This window comes from Lagopus leucura, unplaced genomic scaffold (genome assembly GCF_019238085.1).
Source record: "Lagopus leucura isolate 7727_CA_CO unplaced genomic scaffold, USGS_WTPT01 Super-Scaffold_100008, whole genome shotgun sequence".
Taxonomy (NCBI): domain Eukaryota; kingdom Metazoa; phylum Chordata; class Aves; order Galliformes; family Phasianidae; genus Lagopus; species Lagopus leucura.
In genome coordinates, this window is record NW_024962265.1 from 3347818 (window position 1) to 3370882 (window position 23065).

Consider the following 23065-nt stretch of genomic DNA (forward strand, 5'->3'; position numbering starts at 1 on the left):
TAAAGAAATCCTGCAATTTATTTAAACTAGGTTAGTCTAAATTTGGCTTTGATGGAATAATAGGATAAGGATTAAGCAAAAAAAGATTTAAAAAAAAATATCTATATACTACTTTAGAAACATCCACGGTCCTTCACAGAACAACCTGCCAAAGAAGATTTCCGAGTTTCATTTTACTTGGCTCAAGGGCCCAGTTCTTAGCTGATGTAAAATAGCATAAGCTCAGTGAATGCCTACTGATCTTCCCCAGCCTCGAGCTCTTAGGAAATAATATTTCAGGTGAGCCTTCAGTAAAAGAGCTAAAGCAGGGCCAGATCTACTCTCAATTATACCAGTTGAAAAGCAAATTTATCTCAGATCATTCAGAGAAGGTAAGCCAACTCCTCACAAAGATAAAAGAAGTTCATCTTGCCCATCTGATCCTTCTACCTGCATTATAATCGCTGAGCTGCAGGCATAGTTTAAGTTCTCTTTCCTCTGAGATTGTCAGGGGAAACTTGGCTTCTGTTAAAAAAAAAAGAAACAAAACAAAACAACAACAAAAAAAGAACAACCAAAAAAACCACTCATAATCACCTTTTCTCTCTGGAGCTCTGGAGGCCCTCACCTATTTTCAGGAATGTCATCTCAGTGGCACCTGAAGAATGCCATGGTCAAGCTTTCCACATATACGTGATGTCTGAGAATGGAGTTAAAAGGCAAAGGACTGGGATTCATCATCACCACCCGCAGCACTGCTCCAAGAAAAGCCTTCTGCACTCCCAGGGCTTCTTGAATGACATTTATCCCAAATCCCAAACCCAAATGACTGCTCCAAGCTTGCTCTTCTTTTCTTTCCTCACCATTTCCCCCTTGCTGTTCCTATCCCCACACCCTGCACCATATACTGCTTCAATTCCATTCTTTTCCACTACAGTGCAGACCTCGCCTCTGTTCTAACATTTATATCCACCACCTGAACTCTAACAAAAATCACAGACTACATGTCAGAGAAATGCCAATCTAGATGGGAATACAACTGCCATTAACCCTGCCAGCAGTGGGGGAGTCAGAACAGGATGATCTTTCAGGTCCCTTCCAACCCAAGGCATTCTATGATTTGAATGGCAGCCTAGTTTACCGTGGCACAAGTTTTTATCTTTTTTTTTCACCCACACTCTACCCACTACTTCAGAATCTGAGTGAACCATTTGGTGATGGTTGCTTTCACAGAAAGCCTGGATGGGCAAAATGCTTTATACTCAACACTCTTAGTGGCATATTTTACCTGCCAAGCTCAGCACCTTGCAAGAGGGATTCATTACATCCTAGGATCAGGCTTCGGAGCTTTAATTCTGGTTACACTACCTGAAAGGAAGTTGTGATGAAGTGGGGGCCAGCCTCTTCTCCCAGATTAACAGTGATAGGACGAAAGGAAAGGCCTTAAGTTGCACGAGAGGAGGTTCACACTGGACATTAGGAAAAATTTATTCTCAGGAGTGGTGAGGCATTGGCACAGTGGTGAGGCTGTGCAGGGAGGTGGTGGAGTCACCAGCCATGGAGGTGTTTAAGAAATTGGAGATGTGGCACTGAGGGACGTGGTTAGTGGGTATGGTGGGGGTGGGTCGATGGTTGAACTGGATGATCTTAGCGGTATTTTCCCACCTTAATGATTCTACAAAGGCTGCTTTCCTACACGTACTCACAGTATAACGATCACTGTGATCACCAAATCCATGGCCAGACAGTGTTTTGAGGTTTCCCATCTGTACTGGCTCATGGTAAAACCAGAGCACAGACCTGGTTGTCTCCCCACTGTGTTCCTCTATTCCTTTAGATCTCCAGCCTCTTCCTCCTCCTGGTTTACACTGAGAGCAGACTCAAGATCACCACACAAATCCACGCTCAGAAATGTTTTATTTGAATTTCCATCTGTCAATAACACTGAAGCAAAAGCACTGCCACAATCACAGGTGACACAATCATCTTGTTGTCCAGCATCTCTAGTGCATCACAGAATGCCTTAAGACAGTGCCAGGAGAGATTCAGCTCTGTTGGCTCAGCTGTAAACCTGCAATCTGTACAAAACCACCCAAGTGTCAATCAAAAGACGTGCCTGCTCTGTGCGTGTTTCACAATGCATAATTTAGCTACTATCTTTGTCAGGTTCTCCACGCTGCTCCTCTACATGATGGTAAATGTGCTCATGAACCCAACTGTCATCAACAAAGGAAAACAGCACATGGAAAAAACAGGCTAAAGGAGGCGAGAAACCTATTTTCCTTTCACAGTTAAGGGAAACACAACTATGGCAAAGTTAAGTTAGACTTAAATTTTTAATGCTTTATGAGTAAGAGATCTTACAGGATGAAAGATGCTGAAGAACAACCACCACAGCTTTGTGCTGAGGAGGATAGCATTTGGTGAGGTATATGAGGTGATGAAGGCTATCCCTGCCTTCATGCACGGCAATATAATAGGGCAGATTTAACCAAAGAATGGAAGGCCTATGTTACATCCCACAACTACAGCACAAAAGCTAAATGCCATTCTGTTGCTCCATCCCAGCCACTGTTGATGAACTCTGAAGCACCTCCCCTTACGAACTACTTCCCCATATGAATTTTACAGTTGCTGGGGGGCCCTGGCAGAAAGGATGTAAATTTCATACTCAGCTCAATCAGGCAGAAGCTATCCATTGGTCTACACCACAGTTAATATGCAATAAAGAAGAAATTTCTGTCCCAGGACGTGACTTTAGAGCTGATCAGTGCCAAAGCTAGAGACCATACGGACAGCTTCACACTTGCCTCAGCTAGTTCATGAATAAACATTCAATTCATTCAAATGAGTTCTATATTAACTAATTTAAATAATTTTCATTTTGCTTTGAATGGTAAACAGATCTATTCTGCCAGGATATTTGAGTTTGCAATTCAAATTACACACCGATTTGTAATGAGGAAAATATAATTAATGGCAAAGCTTGAAGTAACTACAATTTTACTCCTCTGATTTCCTGAAGGGAAGAGGGTGGCAGAGGGTAAAGATTATGGGCAGACACACACTCACACCATCCTTTCATATGTCAATACAACTTACTGCAAACTGGAGCATTTGGCCCTCAGTCCAGAGCAGTGCACCACAACGTCAGGGGAAGACATGACATGACTTGACATTATACTTGCAGGCACCACGATGCAAAACTAACCCAGTAAATAATAATGCAACAGTCTGTAAACTAAATGACTTCCTTCTATTGGGATCATAAGCAATAACTATTTGGCAGCTGCCCCTTAAAATCTCTCTATGTGCTGAACATTAAATCAAGCTCTATTGATTCGGTAAACAGAACCAGCCCCATTTTTCATCTCTCTTTCATTTAATGATATTCTTCATCCTATCACTCTGTACAGCATTGCCTGGGATCACATTTGCAAGAGTAGAGCCAATCAGTCCTATCTGATTACTAAGCAGAAACAAAGCATTGTCCCACTGCTGGTATTCTGCCCACTAAGCCAGTCCTTAGCAGATCTGCATTTAAACAGAGCCCTCAGATCCTGACAGGGAACGAATCTTAATGACAGATAACTGGCCATGCTGTTTGCCAGCAGATCTTGCCAGCAGATATCCTCACTGTGATCCATACGTGCAGAATCGGGCCCTTAGAAAATGAATCCATGCAACTTGGAGTGGGCTTTCCTTTCCACAGAGCACTTGACAACAAAATAGTGTGAAAAGCTAAAATGGCAAAAAATCTCCTTGGAGTTCACAGAGAACAGTTTACTATGTACCAATACAAGGTTTGATCCTGCAGGTTTCACCAGATGAAACTCTTAGGACCGCTGTGAAGTTCAGCTCATCAAGACTGAGAAAACAATTAAACACAGGATGAACTTCAGATATTTGCATACAATGAGGGCACTACTCACTGCTTTCAAAAGCTCATCAGAGCCAAGTTCTTCCTACAGCACTCCTGAAAACCCAACCTCTTCCTTGTAGTGCCCTCATGGGAGCAACCACCTCTTAAAATCCCACCCTGATCGTGGGCTGAACACCTCAGATCAACCCCCAGAATAGTTCTGTGGTTTATAAATGCATTTAGGACCTCTCTCTTTTCAACAAAGAGAAGTTCCGAAGGCTCAAATGCTCCTGGGCATTTTAGATGTCTCATTCCAAAATACAACTCAACCTTTTAAATGCTTATATCTTACAACAGAGAAAGGAAATAAAAAACCAACCAAACAAAAAACAACCACATGTCCAATAAAACAGTACCTACAGTTGCCCAGACATAAGAGTTTGGCATACAACCATATCACCTGGACAGAGGAGAAAAAATGCATTGCACATTTGCATTCACTCAAGCAAGACAGCTTACGTGAAGTAAACACAAACCAAAGAGCAGATTCCAGCAACATTTTCATGAAAAGCAGTTGCCTCCAGCTATAAAACAATCATTATTTTCTATTACACCAGTCGACGAAATCTTTCACCCCTTGAACCTGGCTTTTTGAGATTTAGTTTATGGCACTGTACACCTTTTCCAGTAACATTGATTATAATCCACATAATAAAAGATAGTTTAAGAGACCAATAAAATAAGAAAAAAAAAATAACCCTTCTCACATCAGCTTGATGTATTATTCCTAAGCCAACAGATTTCTCAGCCATATTTGTCTTTAAGACTTTTTTAAGCAATCAATCCTCCGTTGTTCTAAAGACAGTCAGACCAGAACAAAAACATCACTGTTTAACTCTAGTGTTCAGCATAGACAAGGCAAGAATGAGACCATTTCTGCTGTTTCAAAGACTGTATCTACGATCCAGTCTAGTGGGAAGCAAGGCAACATCTACACCAGAAGTCATGCATGGCACACAAAAAGCACATCCGCTTCTTCAGCAGCCACGTGAACAAAAGAATGAGTTCTTAAATGAGACTTTTCTCAAACACATCCATGTGCTGGAGGCCAAGCATTCATCTCTTCTTCCCATGACCCAAAAGAAACTGAATATATAGAGGGAATACACATGTGACAAGTGTGCCTCTGCCTGGAGCTACGCAGAGGTAAGGATGCACAGCTGTTCTGTTCCTGTATAATGACAGAAAAAAAGAACACCAACAACAACAACAAAAAAAAAACAACAAAAATCAAGCATTTTCCTTACACACTCGGAATCAATTGAGGAAGAAACATGTTATTAAAAAGCTATTCCAAGTGCCATAAATCTACAGTTCTCACATTCCGCTTTGGCACACCCAAGAGCTGAGGACTGGTACATACCCTAACCTATAATGATCAGATTTTCCCATCTTTATTCATGTGGGTCTACTTTTGGAATTAAAAGCTGCAGAAGTCTGACAATGGAGAGCAAAGCATCTGAATACACAGCCAAGTTAAATTTGAGTGTAATCAAGATCAGATTTTGTTTACTCTTTTCTCACTCTAAATTTGGTCCTTTCTTTCGAAAAGTGTGAAACAACTTGCTTCCCCTCACTGGAAGTCACAGGCTGGCAATTCAGCATTTCCTTAAGACAGCCTCATCCATAAGCTTTTGTTCTTAAGACCTAGGTCAAAATGCCTTTCCTGGAGAATGACTGGCAAATTGAATAACCCATAGATCTACAGAAACCTGACTCTAAGCTGTTATACAACAACTTCAGTGAAACTGCACCACTCAACATCAGCTGAGCATCTGGAGTATTCATTCCGTACCAACTGAAAGCCTAGAGATTAACAGTCAGACCAAGACTAGGGCATGACTCCAGCAAAACACGTGCAACTTACCATCTGGAGGCATCAGGACCTTGTTGTTCTGCGTACACCAGCCAACAGGGTGAAGGTCTGCTGTCATTACATCACACCAAAAATCTGCCCTCCGGTCATCCCCATAGCCACAGTAACGAAGCAGTAAGAGTTGTCCGCAGGTTGTGATGATTGTAGCCACCCAGTATGTGTCTGGATTACTCTTGTTGGCCACTTCCAATTTCATCCCTGGCTGAAAACTGCTTTGGAGGCTGATTTCAACCTTACAAAATGAGAAAGGCATAGTGTTACTTTTCCTTCTTTACAGGGAGGTTCCCCATTTAACTAAGCAAGCCATTAAAGAGATGATCAGGAATAAGACGTTAGCTGACCATGCTCCTTAATAGCAATAATACAAGGAGGTACAGACTTAAGCTAAAAGGAGGGAGATTTACTTCAGATGTTAGGAAGAAATTCTTTACTTAGAGTGTGATAAGGCACTAGAACAGGTTCCTCACAGAAGCTATAGATGCCCCATCCCTGGAGGCATTCAAGACCAGATTGGATGGGGCATTGTGGATGGCAACCAACCCATGGCAGGGGTTGGAACTGGATGACACTTAACATCCCTTCTAACCCAAAATATTCTGCTATTAATACCAACCACCTTCCTCACAACCTGCCTGTGCAGGACCATTCCTACTTCACTAGTACATCCCCATCATACAAGGTCCCATGTACTCCAAAGGGATCCATCAGCTGTGATAAACTCAGGTGAACTAAATCTGAGAGGGACTGTAGCCATCTGAGCTTCATAAATCTCAACAATGCCCAGGAGAAAGGTGGTGTAACTGCCCTTCACACAGCTCCATCAGGCACATGGACATCCCAGGACACATGCAAGGTAGAACAGGAAGGCACTCTGGGAGTTAGGCCCAGCTATTACAATTGGTCATACAACAATACTTGTACACCTCTTGAGGCTTGTAAAGCACCGAAGGCTGAATATTGTACCAAGCAGACCAAGGAGAGTATTTCCACCATATCCACAAGCAGAATTTTAAGGCATAACCAATTTGCTCTCCTGGTATTCTCATAAAGATGATGTAGGATACATGGCAGAGAGAAATAAAGGCCTTGGGTCACTGTTCTGCAATCTGATGGAGGAGTCACTTGTTTTTATCTCAGAAAGTCACAAGCAACTTGTTCAAGGACACTGGAGATGCCATGCTCTTCTAGGACACTGCAGAGACTGTTGCAGACACATCATAACACATCTCCCAAGGGCCAGCGGGATGTGTCTAGATACTGTTGATAACAAGAGGTGAATGCCAGCCCATTCAGAGTACAGCTTTGTCTTCAGAAGACCATCCAAAATGCAGCCATGACTCCCCATGTAATTTTAAGGAGAGATTCTTAAAGGTTTCCATGTACTTTGTGTCCTACTGAAGCCAGAGAGATTTTGAAATCTGGTTTAAGGTTGTCTCTGATTTAGTTCTCACTTACAGAGAAGCAATAAAACGCCTCCTCTGCTCGCTGTGATATATCATGGTCTATGTGGCCAACTTCACAATGCCAAGTTGCTGGGAAAAAACAGAGCTCTTTGGGTATGCCCAGTTCTCCCTTACCCCACTCCGGCTTACAACGTGAGCAGTGTCCAGCCAAAGCCATATGTTATTTGCAGATTACAACACTCCACATACTTTCAGATACGCAGGCACTTCCATCAGCATCAATGCTGGGACTGTGACTAACAGAGATTGGAAGAGACCTCTGGAGATCATTTAAGATGGAGGAAAAACCACAACGTTTACTAGTTTAGTCCTAAAATAGGATCTTGGCTTTTGTGATGCTAAGGGTCCTCATGAATAATCCAGGATACATGATCATTTGTAGCTTCTGTTCTTGCTCTCACCATGAATAAAGACCAAAGTGGAACACTTGAGGCAAGAGACTTTAAATGAAAATCATGAAGAGGGGGAATAGAAGGACTTTGTGAAGCACACAGCTCCCAGCAGGATTCTCTACTTGAGACAAGAACCAGAGTTAACACCCTGGGACAAGATGTTCTTTCCAGACAGCTACTGGGCCAAGGATAAACTACAACAAAATTTTACCACTGTACTGTAGTTCTCCAGTACAGAAAATTAGGATCCTTCATCTTGCAATACTCTATCTATGTGCATAGAATAGGTAACGGAGGCTGGTATTATTTATTTTATCCAGTTGTAGAGACAGGTTTTTCATCACTACTGCTCTTTATCTCCTTAAAACAAATCAAGAAATCACCTGGAGGCAAAGGTGGTTTAATGGCATGAAGGCAGCTATCCAAATGGAGACTTATCTCAAAGCAGCAACAAATTCTTCAGGAAACTTTCCCTTCACTGCGGTACAGCTATATGTTCCCAAGGATTTCTGTCAGCAACCAGACTCAATGGAAGGCAAATGAGAGCATCACATGTGAAACACTTCTCTTCCTGATTGAGATATCCACATCATCCAGAGCATTCAGGTCAGGTGAATGAAGATGAGAGAAAAGGGGCTGGTGAGTCCTATTACCAGATGTAGCTGCTATCTGCAGCTGATGGGCCAGGTCAGGGGATGAACAGAATCATCTGCACATGACTCACAGTTGAGGACAGAGAACCACCATGATTGGGCATAGCTTGATACAGGTAAATGCACCATAACATCTGAAAGAACAATTCTTCAGCTGACTGAAAACAAGGACCTGGAAAAATATATCGATTACACCATACGTGTATGTCTTTGATGATGATGAAGAATCTGTGCACTAGTTTAAGCTCCATCTCAAGTCCTCTTGTAAAGGCAGACTATGGACAGCACACACATGGGCCAAATAAAAGACATTAAACAACTGTTTGCAGATGGAAAAATGGGTCCATACAATATCCTTGACAGGCTCTGCTCCTTGGCAGGATCCCTCCTCAAAGCATACTCCGATCTTCTCCATCATTCAGAATTTCAGAGGCTCTGTATACTACTGCTAACATGGGCTGGAGCTACCACGTCCTAACTACTGTGACACATATACGCCTCTTTAACATCTGCATATAACATAGCACCCAGGAAAGTTATCACCAACCCCACTGTTTGGTTCCCACATTGCTGAGGCAGGATGTTTAGGAAGGGGGTTGATGGATTCCTAGGGACCATGCTGGGTTCTGGTGGTGAGCAACCCTGCTAGTCAGCAAATCATGCACTGAGAGAGCACCTTCATAGAAATAAGATGCTCTGGTGAGATGAATCTCTACAAGTTGGAAAGGATATCAACAAATTAAGAAGGAAAAAAAAAAAAAAAAAAAAGATGAGTATGTGAGGAGAGCAGAATGAAACCGCATAGATGATATTTGAACCCAGTGGCATAGACACTGTACTCTGAGTGCACAGAGTTGATGTCACCTAACAGCAGCAAGAGGGCCTGGAGCTGCATGGACAACAGGAAGTACTCCATCTTATTTTCACATACATTGCCACAGAAGGCCAAACTCCCCACAGAACGGACAGATTCCATTTCATCTGGTCAGGAACACCATAAGAGGGAACACATTCAATACTAGCAAGGCAGACAATGCACATACATGTTTGAAGGAGGTGTGGGGAGCAGCACTGGCTCCTGTTTCCTCCAGGAACTCATCCCAGTTGAAGTCTGCATCCTCAATGCTGGAGCCCTCATCTGTTCAAAAGGAAAACAAGAAAAAAAAAAAAAAGTAGTAGAAAGAAAGGAAAACAGCCCAAAATGCAGCCAAAGAAGGCAAAAGCTGTATCAAACAGTTCAGGGGAAAAATAGCAACTGATACAAACATCAATGTGAGAGAAAAAGCCTCCCTGAAGATCTGTTCTTAGCCAGCTTGACTGGCTCTTAAAACACTTTCAGCAGATTTTGGGACTTTATCAGCCAACACTGTGAGACCAAAATTGACCCTGCAATCATCACAACAGGGGAACAAACTCATTATACTGCAACAGGGACTGTGCTACAAGAGCTGGTTGTCAGCCCGCTATCACAGGGATACAGTGGCCATTCCCATGTCCCAGCCTTGGGTTCCCCCAGACTGCTAATTGCAACAGTGTACTGGTGATAACAATGGATGTTGTTCTTGTTGGCTGAGCAGCATGAAAAACAAGCAACCCAGCCCTTGGGGCTGAGGAGACACAGTTTCAGCTCTGCTATTCTATTTCTCCCTGCTCAGCCTTCCTCTGCCCTCCAACACCCAAGAACCCCAATGGAATCCTTCCACCAGCACCAAAGCTGCTTTTCCAAATCCCCAGGCCACTGCTGCATTCTTGTTGCCTGCATTTATCCTTGCCCCAATTCAGATTTGAGGCTCTGCATCACGCCTTCCCCACTCACACCAGTGCCCCCTCACAATCCTTCTTTCCCCATAGGGAAGGAGTTGACATTACTTTTTTTTTTTTTTTTTTTTTTTTTTTTTTTTTAAATATATCCCCACTGAGCAGAGCAGAGTTGAGGCCTGAAACCATCGCTGAAACACACACAGCAATAATTAAGAACAAACTGTCTTTCACTTACAGAAAATCAGCCACATCTGATTGTTTTCATTTTGTTCCCGGGCAATCTCACAAACTCAGTTACATCCCCAGAGCAAAAATATTTACAGTCTAGCAATGAGCTGTTTGCAATAAGCATTTATCAAGGAAAACTACAAGAGACCCTTACCTGCACACACATTTATCAGCATGGTCATGATGTAATTAAAGTGACTCATGACAAACTGAATTAAGGGGCCTCCCCAGATAGTTTTATGAAGAAAATGGCAGGGTTAATTTATTGAAATTGTTGCTACAGGTCTCCAGTTTTCAAGACACGAAAATTATACTGTGTAATGGGAATCTCTCATCATTAAAAGGGGAAGAAATAGGCTTTATTTGCAGACATATGTATGCGAAGGGGAAGAAAAAAAAGTCTCAGAGGAGGGTTTTTGAGACAGAGTTGGAAGAGGGTAAAGATTTGTCTGGGAGTTCAAAGAGCAGCACTGAGCTGTCATCACCATTAAACACTGCAAACCGCTGCATCAAGCCTAACGTCTGGCTCCATACCACCAACTCAATTAAATGCGGAGATGTAAATCAACTCTTACTCCCATGTAAAGTGGCAAGGTGGCTTGAAGACGGCTGCCTCCTGGCTACCAAAAAGAACTCAAGGCACAAAATGAGGAGTTTGCTCATTCTTGGCTGAAAGACAAGGACAGCTTAGCCAAAAGTAAGAACTTTGTGCACAAATTGCTAAGACTCAGCTATATCATGCAAGCAAGCAACTTTGATGATCAGGGAAAACTTCAATCTCAAAATCAGCAACCGCCTGGAGTTATTTTTTAGAGGAGTCAGGTTCAGAGATTTCAAGGGTTAATATTTTTTTAAAAATGTATGCAAGTTCATGAGTATATGGGCAGATATGGCTATCCATCAGACTTACAATTACTCCTATGTTTAAGCAACTTTCTATCCCAGGCACCATCAATCACAGTCCTACTATAAGCCAGTAACTTCTGATGTGAAAAACAAGAGGCAAAAAGCTAAAGGCACACCCCTCTGCCTGGTTGTCTCCCGTTCTATTACCTGTTTGTGCTTCTGGTGCTGGGATGGGCTACTCAACAACCCCAAGGTCATCTCCACCCGAACATACCCCCACGTCTTTCCCCTCTGCTCAGCTATTTCTGTTTCAAAGCATGAGACACTTCTCTCAGCCCACAGTGCTCTCTGTATCTTCTCAGCTGTCATTCCTTTTTCTTGCTCCAGCTTTCATGGTTAGTCCATGCACGTTTCTCCTTCTCTTCATCCTTCCTCAGCATTCTTATGGGAAGGAGTAACATCACAGAATCATTTGAGTTGGAAGGGACATTAAAGGCCATCTGTCCAACTTCCCTGCAATGAACAGGGACATCCACAGCTAGATCTGGGTGCTCAGAGCCCCATCCAGCCTGACCGTGAATGTGTCCAAGGACGGGGAATCCACCATCTCTGCAGGCAACCTAATTTCCACGGAGTGGTAGGAGGGCTTTTAAGCAGTTCAGTACATACCATCCATGCAAGGAGCAGTATCTCCAGAGAGACAGGATTTGGCAACACTAAGTTAATTACGTTAGCATTAAAGATGCTAGTTAAAGATGCAGCAAGCCCTCCCCTCCTTCCTAATGTATTATTGCCCACGACCTACTCTGCTATGTGCCAACCCACAGCCACCAGTCACACTGTTCCCACAGCCTTGCCAACAGATTCATTCACATGCAGTCCAACAGAACTCCCAAAAGCACTTGTTTTAATAACGACCCTGATCTCTCCTTTCTAAAGCCAAATAGGGAAGTCCAAGAGGCCAGGGGAAAGCGTTACGAGTATTCTTTCCACAGCAGTGTGAGCTACAGCTTTCCTTCCCAGTCAATTCATTTCTCTCTGACACATCAATAGTCTGACTCCTCTCCAGTGTTTTATCTGCAGACTTTATCAGGAAATTACTTTTACAAGGTCTGTAAAAATAATGTTGGAGTACTCATTTATCATGGCATCAGTGTTTTATTTTGCTTCATTTTATCACCAAAGATTGTGAAGCGAATGTAAGCTTCCAAATCTGTTTTTAAATGGATTCTATTCCCTTCTAGAAAACCTGGCAAGGGGACATTGTGGGCAGACTCAGGGCGACCCAGAGTCAGGGGGTACACTCTTACTTACATCCACAAGTACAGCAGTTGGACTGCACACAAATCTTCTTGCCCATTGCAAAACCCCTACTGATGAGGAACACAGGAAACCCTTTGCCAGCCTTCCTTGAGTATCTGCTGGTCCCCAATCAAAAGGCAAAGTCTCTCTGAACATACAAAGACAACTGTGCCCACTCAGGAAGTGATGATCCTAAACACAATCTGTTTGTCAGTCCTCAAGCCACACACTCCTACAACAAAGTCCTGGCTCTGCTGGAGAGACACAGAGCCCCAGGTGCCAGTGTTTTGCAGAGCTCCCTGTGAGATGACAAATTTGGCATTAGGCCTACTTTACATATCAGCTCCCTTTCCAATTATTGGTGCTTAGGCTCAGTGCTCTTTTTTAATGAAAGAGTCAAGGCTGGCTAGCCTACAATACGGTGATGTATAAACAAGTCTAGGATGGCAAATAAAATCAACAAGTCATTATCTCTGAGCCCCTGAATGGCTTTAAAGTGCTCTGCAGTCCTTCATGCATTGACACTATAAAAATGCAACTATTCCAGATGTTATCAGCCTCGCAGGATGAGATAAAAGACCCAAAACCTGTGGCTACAGAAGCTTAGATTTTTCCCAGGCTTACCTGAAGGAGAACATCTTTGGAAATTACAGTATTTGTGGAAATTGCTAAGCTATCTTATTTACAGGCACATAAATATATTCATGACTTTGTTCACTCACAAAGAACTGAAAGGCAAAATGATTTAGGATTAACACACAGGGGAGGGCTTGGGGTAAAGGGGAAATCCTGATCAACAACAAGCCCCCTGCACAGCCTTGGGAGAGTCACCAAGTCACATATTCTCAAAGACATTTAGGGTCCACAGGCCGGTTTCTGTTGTTTCAAACCCAATGGCTACAACTGATCACCTGCACCTCATCCCAGAGGCTCCTACAGCTCTCTCATAGATATAAATGGATCCAGCAGTGTCTAGATAAGGCTTCCCACTCTGGAAATGCCATCTCAAGATAAGGATCCACCTAACACAGTCAATCAGGATCCTGATGTCCCTCTCTATTCCAGCCAGGTGATTTTTCAACTCAAAGATAACCCAGTGCTGATGTTAAAATGGGATGACTTGTTTTATAGAGCTGCAAGTCTCTTTAATGGTGACAGCAGCATGGAACTGTGTGATGGGAGGGTCAGGTTGAGTGTCTGGGAAAGGTTCTTCATTGACAGGGTGATTTGAGGCCTGGAACAAGCTCCCCAGGGCAGTGGGCACGGCCACAAGCTGCTAGAGTTCTAGAAGCATTTGGACAACATTTTCAGATACAGAACTTGAGCTGGAGCCAGGAGTTGGACTATATGATCCTTATGAGTCTCTTCCAACTTGGGATATTCTATGATGACTTTTTTTTCCAAGTGTCTTAAGGCATTACAGTTCCATATTCAGCTGGTTAACTCTAGATGATCCTTAGCTCTCTATGCGAAACCCTATGAAAGAGAAGCTTTTTCACATCTACAGCAGAGCCCAGGATAACTATTATGTTTTTAACTAAGGGAACATAAAAGTTTCCCACTTCCTTTAGGTGGGATGAATCGAAGTTTCTTAACACACAGTTTCTGGGGTGCTCAGTGGGAAACAGTGAGAAGTGGACCAATGATAAAGCTTTGCAAATGACTTGAACACAACGTGGAATCATAGAATTGTTTGGGTTGAAAGGCACCTTAAAGATCATCTAGTTCAGTCACCTGACACAGGCAGGGACACCTTCCAGCACAACACAGCACCATCTGAGAGAACAGATGCAAAGAACATAGAAGTCAAAGCAAAGGACGCTGAAGCCAAAGCAAGCTGTTTTCAAGCATTCACCCCAACACTGTTACCACTGCATTTTTGAAGTTGGATCAGTGATTCACCCCTGGTGAGACGGCCTACTTCTATGGAAGCAGACTTCAGGCAGCCCTTTAGAATGCTTGCATGCAAGAGTAGACTTTCATTTGCCATTACACCTCAGGATCCTTTGATGAAGAACTGCTGTTACAGAAATGCACAAGATTTCTGGAAAAGCATTAAAGCACATTAGCAACAACATCATTACCACAAGGCAAAAATGAAACATTTTGTACAGAGTAACTACAGGTGGCTCAGCTTTGAGCTTCACAATTTCCTCAGCTGAGCTTTCCTGAATAAACACGGAATAAGGGTGAAGTTACTGAGCCAATTTTACCCAGCAAATCCTTATCATTCAGTGCCCATCTCAGAGCAGTCATACTCATGTGCACAAGGACAACATGCAACCAGCTCTCTGCTGGCTGGGATAACATTTGTGATGCCCTCTCATCTGAAGTAATACAAAAAATAATAATCTGAAGGAACAAAGATAAAGGTCAAAACAAAGGAGAAATACTGTAATTTCTGAACATTCATTTCCTTTCTTTAATCAAAAGAGAGTAAAATAAAATACAGAGTGTGTGGGTGGACAGGAAGAACACAATATGATGCCCTGGGAAAGGTTTTCCACTGCTTTTCATTTAAAGTAGTTAGAACATACCTTAGAAAAGCTCCAAAAGTCAAAATTTCCCCAACTTATCAATCACGGATCCACCTGGGCGCTCCACAATATGGGACACACACCCTTTCCCAATCCACAAGACTCAAAAAATGGCCATCAAGGCATCCAACCCTAATGCCACCCAGTGAACAGCTGCCACCTTCCCTAAAGCAGTCATCTGGAAGGCTGTGACATGTAGGAAACCTACAAGAGAAAAGGAGAGCTCACCTGAATCAAATTGCTCCCCATCACCATTGGCCAGTCCCTGCCCCTTCTCTGGGGATAGATGCTGGCTCTCTTGCATGGTAGTGATGAAAGATGCTCTTGCGTCCATGGTTCAGAGAAAGAGTCCTTCCTTTCCTAATTCATCCTGCAGCAGAGAGTTCCTAGGGCACAAACTAAATGAAAAAGAAAAAATGAGTGATTTGTTGTACTTATGCCAACACTCAGCCACTTCTCGTAGGTTTCACGTTATAGTATTTGATCACAGCTCTTTAACCTTGCTCTCTCTTCCAAAGTGAAGCCACTTATGGAAGAAAGACCACAACAGAGGATATCACCTCTAAGTGGCAACGCTATCATAAGATATTACACTTTATGTCAATATTATTTCATACTACATTATATCACAATAATAACAACAGAGAGATGACAATGTGGTAATAACATCCACAATATTCAACACAAAGAATCCACATCCCAAAGTTCAGACCAGAGCCCTGTGTTACCAGCTGAGAAATGAGAACAACTGATAGAGATGCACAATCCTGTAGTTAACTGAATGGGCTGTGGCAGTCTCCATCAGTCAGGGTCGCCGAAACAAAGGCGACACAATCCTTGACAAAAAAAGGCATCAAAGAAAGGCCAACTCAGTCACCTTCCAAGTCCAGTCTTTGACTTCCAACGTAACTCACACAGTGTTAGCAATCGAAATACCTCATTTCAGAAATATTTTCCAGGTTTCTAAAGGAGAATAGTTAGGAGAGACTGGAAGAACCTCTAGAAAATGAAGTTAAGCATTTATAACGTAGATAGTGAAATACAATAGTGCTGCAACTGCTTTCTGAAGGCAAATTTAAGGTAACTGCGCCATTTAGTGCCACCTAGAGTAGAAAACATTAAGTCAGGTGTAAATCGGGTTGTGATGGCAGAGGAGATTCTTCTGCTTTAAAACTGTTTCAAAAGCAGCATAATAAAACCACAAAATGTGTGAGAAAGGGAACACAAGACTGACTAGATCTTGAATCAGACATGAGATTGAGAACTGTACCTCTAGCCAGAGTAAGCCATCGGACAAGCAATACCCAGAGATACACATTTAAAAGTAGATTTTAAAAAAAGTGAACTTTTCAGTAAAACTCACGGTGACGATGAATTGCAAGGTGTCAAGGGAGGACTGCAAAAGAGCAACTAAGAGCTCGGCTTACAGGCGCAGAGGGAACCAGCTCGTCATACTAGAGATGCTGCAGTGAAGACAGATGGTGAGGAAGGCGTGTGTCCAGAACATAGGATACAGAGGACTGGTCCTGCTTATCAGTGGATGCCTCCAAGACTCAGATGTCAAAGAGGACTCTGCTGGCAGCACCAACACCAAATGCTCTGCAAGAAGCATGACTAAAAGTAGGAAATAATAATACTCTTACTGCCAAAGTCCATGCAAAGCAGGAGGTAATAAGAGTGTAAAAATATTATGGGATTTTTTTCGACTTTTACTACTCAGGAAGATATTCAGGAAGACCAAATACAGTGGTCATAAAATAGAAAGAGGGAGAGTGCTTTGTCATAGACTTTTCATTCTCAGTTTTTAAGGTTGCTCCAACGAAACTTGAGGGAAAAACAGACACATGAGAAAGTACAGAAGGAACTGAAAAAGATAAAGACCACATAAAGTGTAAGGGTGATTTCCATTCACTGAGTCATGATAGGACTGTATGCTGGAGCAATCACAACAGCACTGTTGTGGTGGCAATTAAGCTATGCTAAAACCATGCACGCTTCACAAAGCATCGCTGGTAGAAGCACATGACCCTGGAAGGTGGTACAGCACTCAGCAGAAGATGGTTTGAGCAAAGTTAGACCTCCACCAGTGGTTTGTGTTCCTCATTCCCAAAGAACCTTCTAACAAAGTAAATATGTACCTACTTTTTTTTATTATTATTATTATTTTTTTTTTCTCCAAAGAGGAGATTGTAAATTGATTCAGTGCAGTATATTTGCAAAGTGCTCAGTATTCTTGGAACACACAATAAATAATAGTGATCACTTCCTCACTGCAATGGACACTAACCACTTCATCTTTATTCTTCGTTGATACGAGACTTGCTAACGAATTAAGTATATTACATACTATGAGTACTTAAAGTGCAGATAACCTAATAACATATGTATCACTCATCCTCAGTGTATATTAACTTTCAATTAACCATGAAACTAGAAGCAATCAGTCTATTGTAAGTCAAAAACACACTTATCTTTCAGTAGAGAATACTTCAATAAACACCATTAATAATTAATTGGCTAAACATCAGGATTTTACGTCAAGCTTCTTCAATGTGAGAGAAGTGGAAGTGTCAGCTGAAGCTAAGTTTTGGGGAGATTTAGCTGTTTTCATTTCTGTCTAAGATCAAACAGCAATGAATGGTAATCTGGATCTACTGAAAAAGAATTTTAAAGAACAGAGAGAAATCAATTTAAGCACAACAATTTATCATTTTAAACAAAACTCAGGGGCAACAATACAAACACTGAGAGGAAAGATAAGCTACTTGGTATCTTAGTTAAACTTTGTAATGTTCCCACAATGCTGACTGGGTAAAGCCACAAACTGATAGGAAGCTGAAGATGTCCATTCAAACAATGCCATTTCTTACACAGCTAAACCCCAGATCTGCCACCAGATCCACAAGAAGGGCCCATTCCCCTGACACTGGGAATTGCCTGTCAGAAATGGGAAATAGATGAGAAAATCAGCATGAACCTGCCAACAGCCACATCTGGGACTGAGCTCAAGTCCACCTAGACTGAAAGGGAGAAACGCACCACCTGCAGGTGGCAGTGAGCTGGGGGTCAGCCTCTGCTCTCGTGTAACTAGCGACTGGACATGAGGGAACGGCCTCAGGTTGTCCCAGGGGAGATTGAGGCTGGATGTTAGGAAATACTACTTTTCCAAAAGAGTGATCAGGAGCTGGAATGGGCTGCCCAGGGAGGTGGTGGAGTCACCGACCCTGGAGGTGTTCAGGGAACGTCTAGATGCTGTGCTGGGATATGATTTAGTGAGAGCTACTGGCGATAGGTGGATGGCTGGACTGGATGATCTTGTAGACCTTTTCCAACTTTGGTGATTCTATGATCTCAGGTTTGCTGTTTCAGCTATGGACAACTCTGTTTTGAGCTACATGTCTTCTTATATTCGGAATATCTACTTCACAATTTATGGTAGGAAAGCACTTATGTATCTACCCAACACAACGCAACAAGTTGACAAAACTCCTATGCAAACATAAGCTTCCAGATAACTGAGCCTCCTGTTGATACAACTAACTAGCAAAGAAAGCTGACATAAGAAGGGAGAAACTAATACCCTACTAATTGCTGCTAATTAACACTTCAAACAAAGTCTCCAGCCATACTGTTAACAGCAGCATGCTGACTGGCCTGCATCAACAACACTAAACAAGCAACATACAGTGCAATTCCCTCATTTCTGTATGTCTGTGCATCTCAAATTAAGGACCACGAGCCACGTGGCCAGCCGGTCAACTAGGGAATGGAAAAAAGCAGCAAAAACCACTGAAGGTGACACTACAATGGAGCAGCAGCAAAAAGAAATTGATTATGAAATGCAATTGAAAGAAGGAAGAAAAAATCCCCTGCTTTCAGATCCCTTGTTCATTTGGTGGTTCAAACCGGTCTGATGCTTTCCCCACGCAGCTGCCATTCCCCTGGTACTTAATTCACATCCAGACTTCTAATTCACAGGCGGAAAAAGGCAGCCAATATAAAAAAAAGAATCTCTTTTATTTGCTTCTTCCCACAGCTGTCAGTCTTAGCTGCATCATTATCTCAAACATGCTGCCTTGTCATCTCTATCAATATTGGCTCTTTGAGTAACTGCCTGCGTTGGCTTTGTCACATCATTCTACAGTTCTCATCTCCTGTACACTCCTCCTTCTTTTTCTTTCCTTTGGAATAAGCTCCTGCAGGGAGAGGTACCCCATGCACACACAAATCCAGCACCCCAGGATCATTCCTTGGAGTGTTTCCTTAAAAATTGAACTTCCTCCAAAACAAGGTTAATTAATAGGGACTGACATACTAAAAAGGCAAGCTATCAGAACAGAGGATGCAAAAAAAAAAAAAAAAAAAAAAAAAACCTTATATCCTTGAAATTCCCTATCTGGATAATTTATGTGCATCAATTATGTCAGCGTACTGTGGAGGCCTGAAAGGTAGAAAAGTAAAAATACCACTGTTTTCCCATGGATCTGGCTCCTGCCTCCTCCAATGTTCAGTAACACTGGCTTCACCCCTAGGTACATCAGGATGTAAGGAATCTGCATCTCTTTTCCCATTTGATTTGACTGAAGTGGAATATAGGGGAGATCCAAAACCACTGCTAGTGAATGACCTCTCAAAGCTAACCACCATCATGTGTCATTTTAGACTCTTCAGCAGAGTCTATTGTGATAGGACAAGAAGAAACTGTTTCAAACTAACACAGGAGATTTAGATTGGATATAAGGAAGATGTTTTTCCTACAACAGGGTGACGAATGGAACAGGTTGCCCAAAGAGATGGTAGATGTCCAATTCCTGGGGACATTCAAGATCAAGCTGGATGGAGCTCTGAGTAAACTGACTGAGCTGTAGGTGTTCCTGTTCATTGCAGAGGAGTTGGACTAGATGACCTTTAAGAGTCCCTTTCAACTCAAATGATCCTATGACTTCATGCAGCCTTTGCAGCCTTCAAGCTTTTTGCGCGCTATGAGTGGAAAAACCCACTGCAAAGCAATCAAGAAAACTAGTTTGAACAAGAACTGAGACCAGACCAGCCATCAGGAAACTGCAGCACTTGGTGCTGAGCCTCTCAGTCCAGACACTTCGAAACTCATCTTGAATTAGGCTCTCCCCACTCAGGTGATTCATCGAGGCATCTTCTCACCCATGGGTCACAACACACAATCAGGCATCACTGAACAGTCAAAGCATACAGGAATCAACTCCTGCCCTAAAAGATTCTTCTCCAAAGCATCACTTCCCTCTTCGGGATTCACTCCTCATTGGGTGTCTGTTTGAACACTCCTGTGGCTCTTCTGGTTGCCATCATTGCCTTTAGTGTGGAGATATGTACATCCCAGAGCATCCCAGCCTCAGCAAATGCTAGACTCCTGGTAACCCCACTGCAAATCACAACACACAACCTCCAATTCTTACAACTCAGGTCAAGTCAAAAGCATTTTCTCTCAGGTCTAAAAGTCCCAATCTCCAGTCTTTACTTTAAACAATGCAGGTGACCTTTTTCAATGCTCAGAGACCATCCCCCAAAAGCACGTAGGCAACACAAGACAGTACATTCAGTCTTCAGCTTCCCCAAAAAGCTAGCTGACAGGCAGTGCTGCCCATCACCCAACTCCTTTAACACGAGGATGCTCAGGACTAAAGCCATGGCAGAGAAGAAAGGCTGCTCCTGCAGGCAGAGGTTCCCAAATGAAACCACACTTCATGAAGGATGGATAGTGGCAGCCTGCCACAATATTTACACCCCCTGAGCATCTGCACAATGCAAACGGAGGCTCGTTCAGAAAGGCTATTGAACACATCAAGGAACAGCTTTCACCTCCTGGAGAAAGAGCCTGTCTCCCTTCTCAGACAAAGTACCAGTTGGAATCCTTTTAAGGATCACTTCTTCCCAATTCCTGTCCCTTTACTTATTTGAGGGGTTCCCTCACCAAATGTTTTCATTTATATGAAGTGACAATTTCTCCTTCATACTGAATACCCCACAGGACTTTATTAGGGGCAACTCACTGTTTTGAACAGTGCTGTATCAGTGCGGATGTATTCTGGAGTGGAAGAAACAAACTCTAACTAACCCAGAGAAGCAAAAAGCGTTCACAATATTCAAATATATTAAAAAAAAAAAAAAAAAAAAAAAAAAAAAAGTTGAAAATGAGAATGAAAATAATCTGTTTTCCACATTTTTTGGCGGATAGAATGGGAAGATTTGGATTTAAACTGCAGGAGGGTACCAGGAAGAAAATCACTAATAATGAATCCAATGAATGCAGGAAGGGCACAAAACATCTCTGTCTGGAGGGGCCAGGATGATACCTGTCCAGAAGAACATCCCAGTACAGCTAACCCCTGTCCCTGGGTAAAAGATGGTTTGCACAAGCCCTGTAGGTCCCTTCCACTCCAACCGCTCAATAGGGCCAATCCTTCTGCTCTTGAACTTGAGCATGTTTCTTTATAGATTTATCACCTGTCTAGCACCACAGAAAATGAACTTTTCCCTCTGGAGGGAAAACAAGCCAAAAAACAGAGAACGGAATCATCTGGTCTGGTCAACCATCCTGAAGGGGAAAAAGGGTGGAGGCTAAGCTCTGAAGACACCTGGTGCAAAGCTACCAGCCCTGGACATGCTCAAGAAAAGGGGAGATGTGGCAATGAGAGTCATGGTTTAGTAGGCACGGTGGAGGTGAGTCAATGGTTGGACTAGGTGATCTTAAGTCATCTTTCCCAACTTTAATGATTCTATGACTGTGTGGAAAGGGATTACGCGAGGAGGTGACTTCCCTCTGTAACTCAGCAGGTCACTGCACTCCTTCCTACTTGCCCTGGTGCCAAATGCCTCATGGTTTCAAGGCAACGGACGAAGACCTTTTTCACAAAGCAATTTTCTCATCCCTCCACCCGGCACATAACAGAATCCAGGAGACACGCAAAGATAAATGGCAGTGAGATAAGGCAGCAGAAAGTAAAATAAACCTAATTAGAGCAAGTAAGTTGTTTACAATGAAAAGCCCTGCAGCATTAGGCAAGAAAAAAAAAGTGACAGGAAAGCACACCAATGTTTGGCTTAGGTACTCATCGCACTCTTAGCTACCCTACACTCAAGTGCAGCTAAAGATACAGAGAAGACTTAAAGCAAACCCCTGCCATGGACTTCCCAAAAGACTAGACCAAACTTGTAAAATTATCACAGAATCATTAGAGTTGGAAAAGACCACTCAGATCATCCAGTCTAACCATTAACCCATCCCCACCACACCCACTAAACCACATCCCTCAGCATCACAACTACCCTGTTCTCAAACACTTCCAGGGACACTGACTTCACCACCTCCCTGGGCACCCTGTGCCAATGCCTCACCAGTCTTTCTGAGATGGAATTATTCCGCATTAGACTGTGGTGGGGAGCATCCCAACTTCAGGTGTTGATGACAGGATCTGTCCTCAAACCATCCCACTGCACTGCTGCCAACAGCCAGAAAGTTGAGCATATGCCTTTCCCCTGCACTGTGCTTACATTACTTATGCTCATTCCAAGCAGCAGCAAAATTCCTTCCTGCCAGAGCACTGATATTTTATACTTTCTTCGCATGGATCATAATGTCAGCATAAGGTGCCAGGACAAGGAGAGGGAGGTCACCACGTACTCACCTTTGTCACTTTGAGCTGCTCTGTCACCTGCTAGGGAGTTGTCATCATCTCCCTGACTCATTAATTTGGTCCTCCTATGGTATGCATTTCCACACATGCTAAAGACCCACTGAAAACTAGTGGCTTTGGGAGCATGGCCTGTTTTAAGATAAAGCTGAATAAGTGCCCTGAAGAAGACAGTTGATATCCCCAGCGTCCTTTCATAGAATCATAAAATGTCGTAGGTTGAAAAGGACCTCAAAGATCATTTAGTTTCAAAGCCCTGCTATGTGCAGGGTCACCAACCACCAGACCAGGCTGCCCAGAGCCACATCAACCCGGCCTTGAATGCCTCCAGGGATGGGGCACCCACAACCTCCTTGAGCAACCCGTTCCAGTGTGTCACCACCCCGTGTGAAAAACTTCCTCCTAATATCTAATCTTTACAACAGGAAAAAAAAAAAAA

The 23065-nt window shown here is 42.9% G+C and overlaps 1 protein-coding gene across 1 annotated transcript in view; it reads right to left on the reverse strand.

Annotated features, from left to right (window-relative positions):
• Positions 1-23065, reverse strand: part of SFMBT2 (Scm like with four mbt domains 2) — a 114094-nt gene that overhangs the window by 85711 nt on the left and 5318 nt on the right. Inside the window, exons 2-4 of the mRNA XM_042872767.1 lie at positions 15188-15357; positions 9329-9423; positions 5769-6009 (exon numbers count right to left, since the gene is read on the reverse strand). Of these exons, the coding sequence (XP_042728701.1) occupies positions 5769-6009; positions 9329-9423; positions 15188-15293 (442 nt within the window). The 5' untranslated portion in view covers positions 15294-15357. The remainder of the gene's footprint in view (positions 1-5768; positions 6010-9328; positions 9424-15187; positions 15358-23065) is intronic.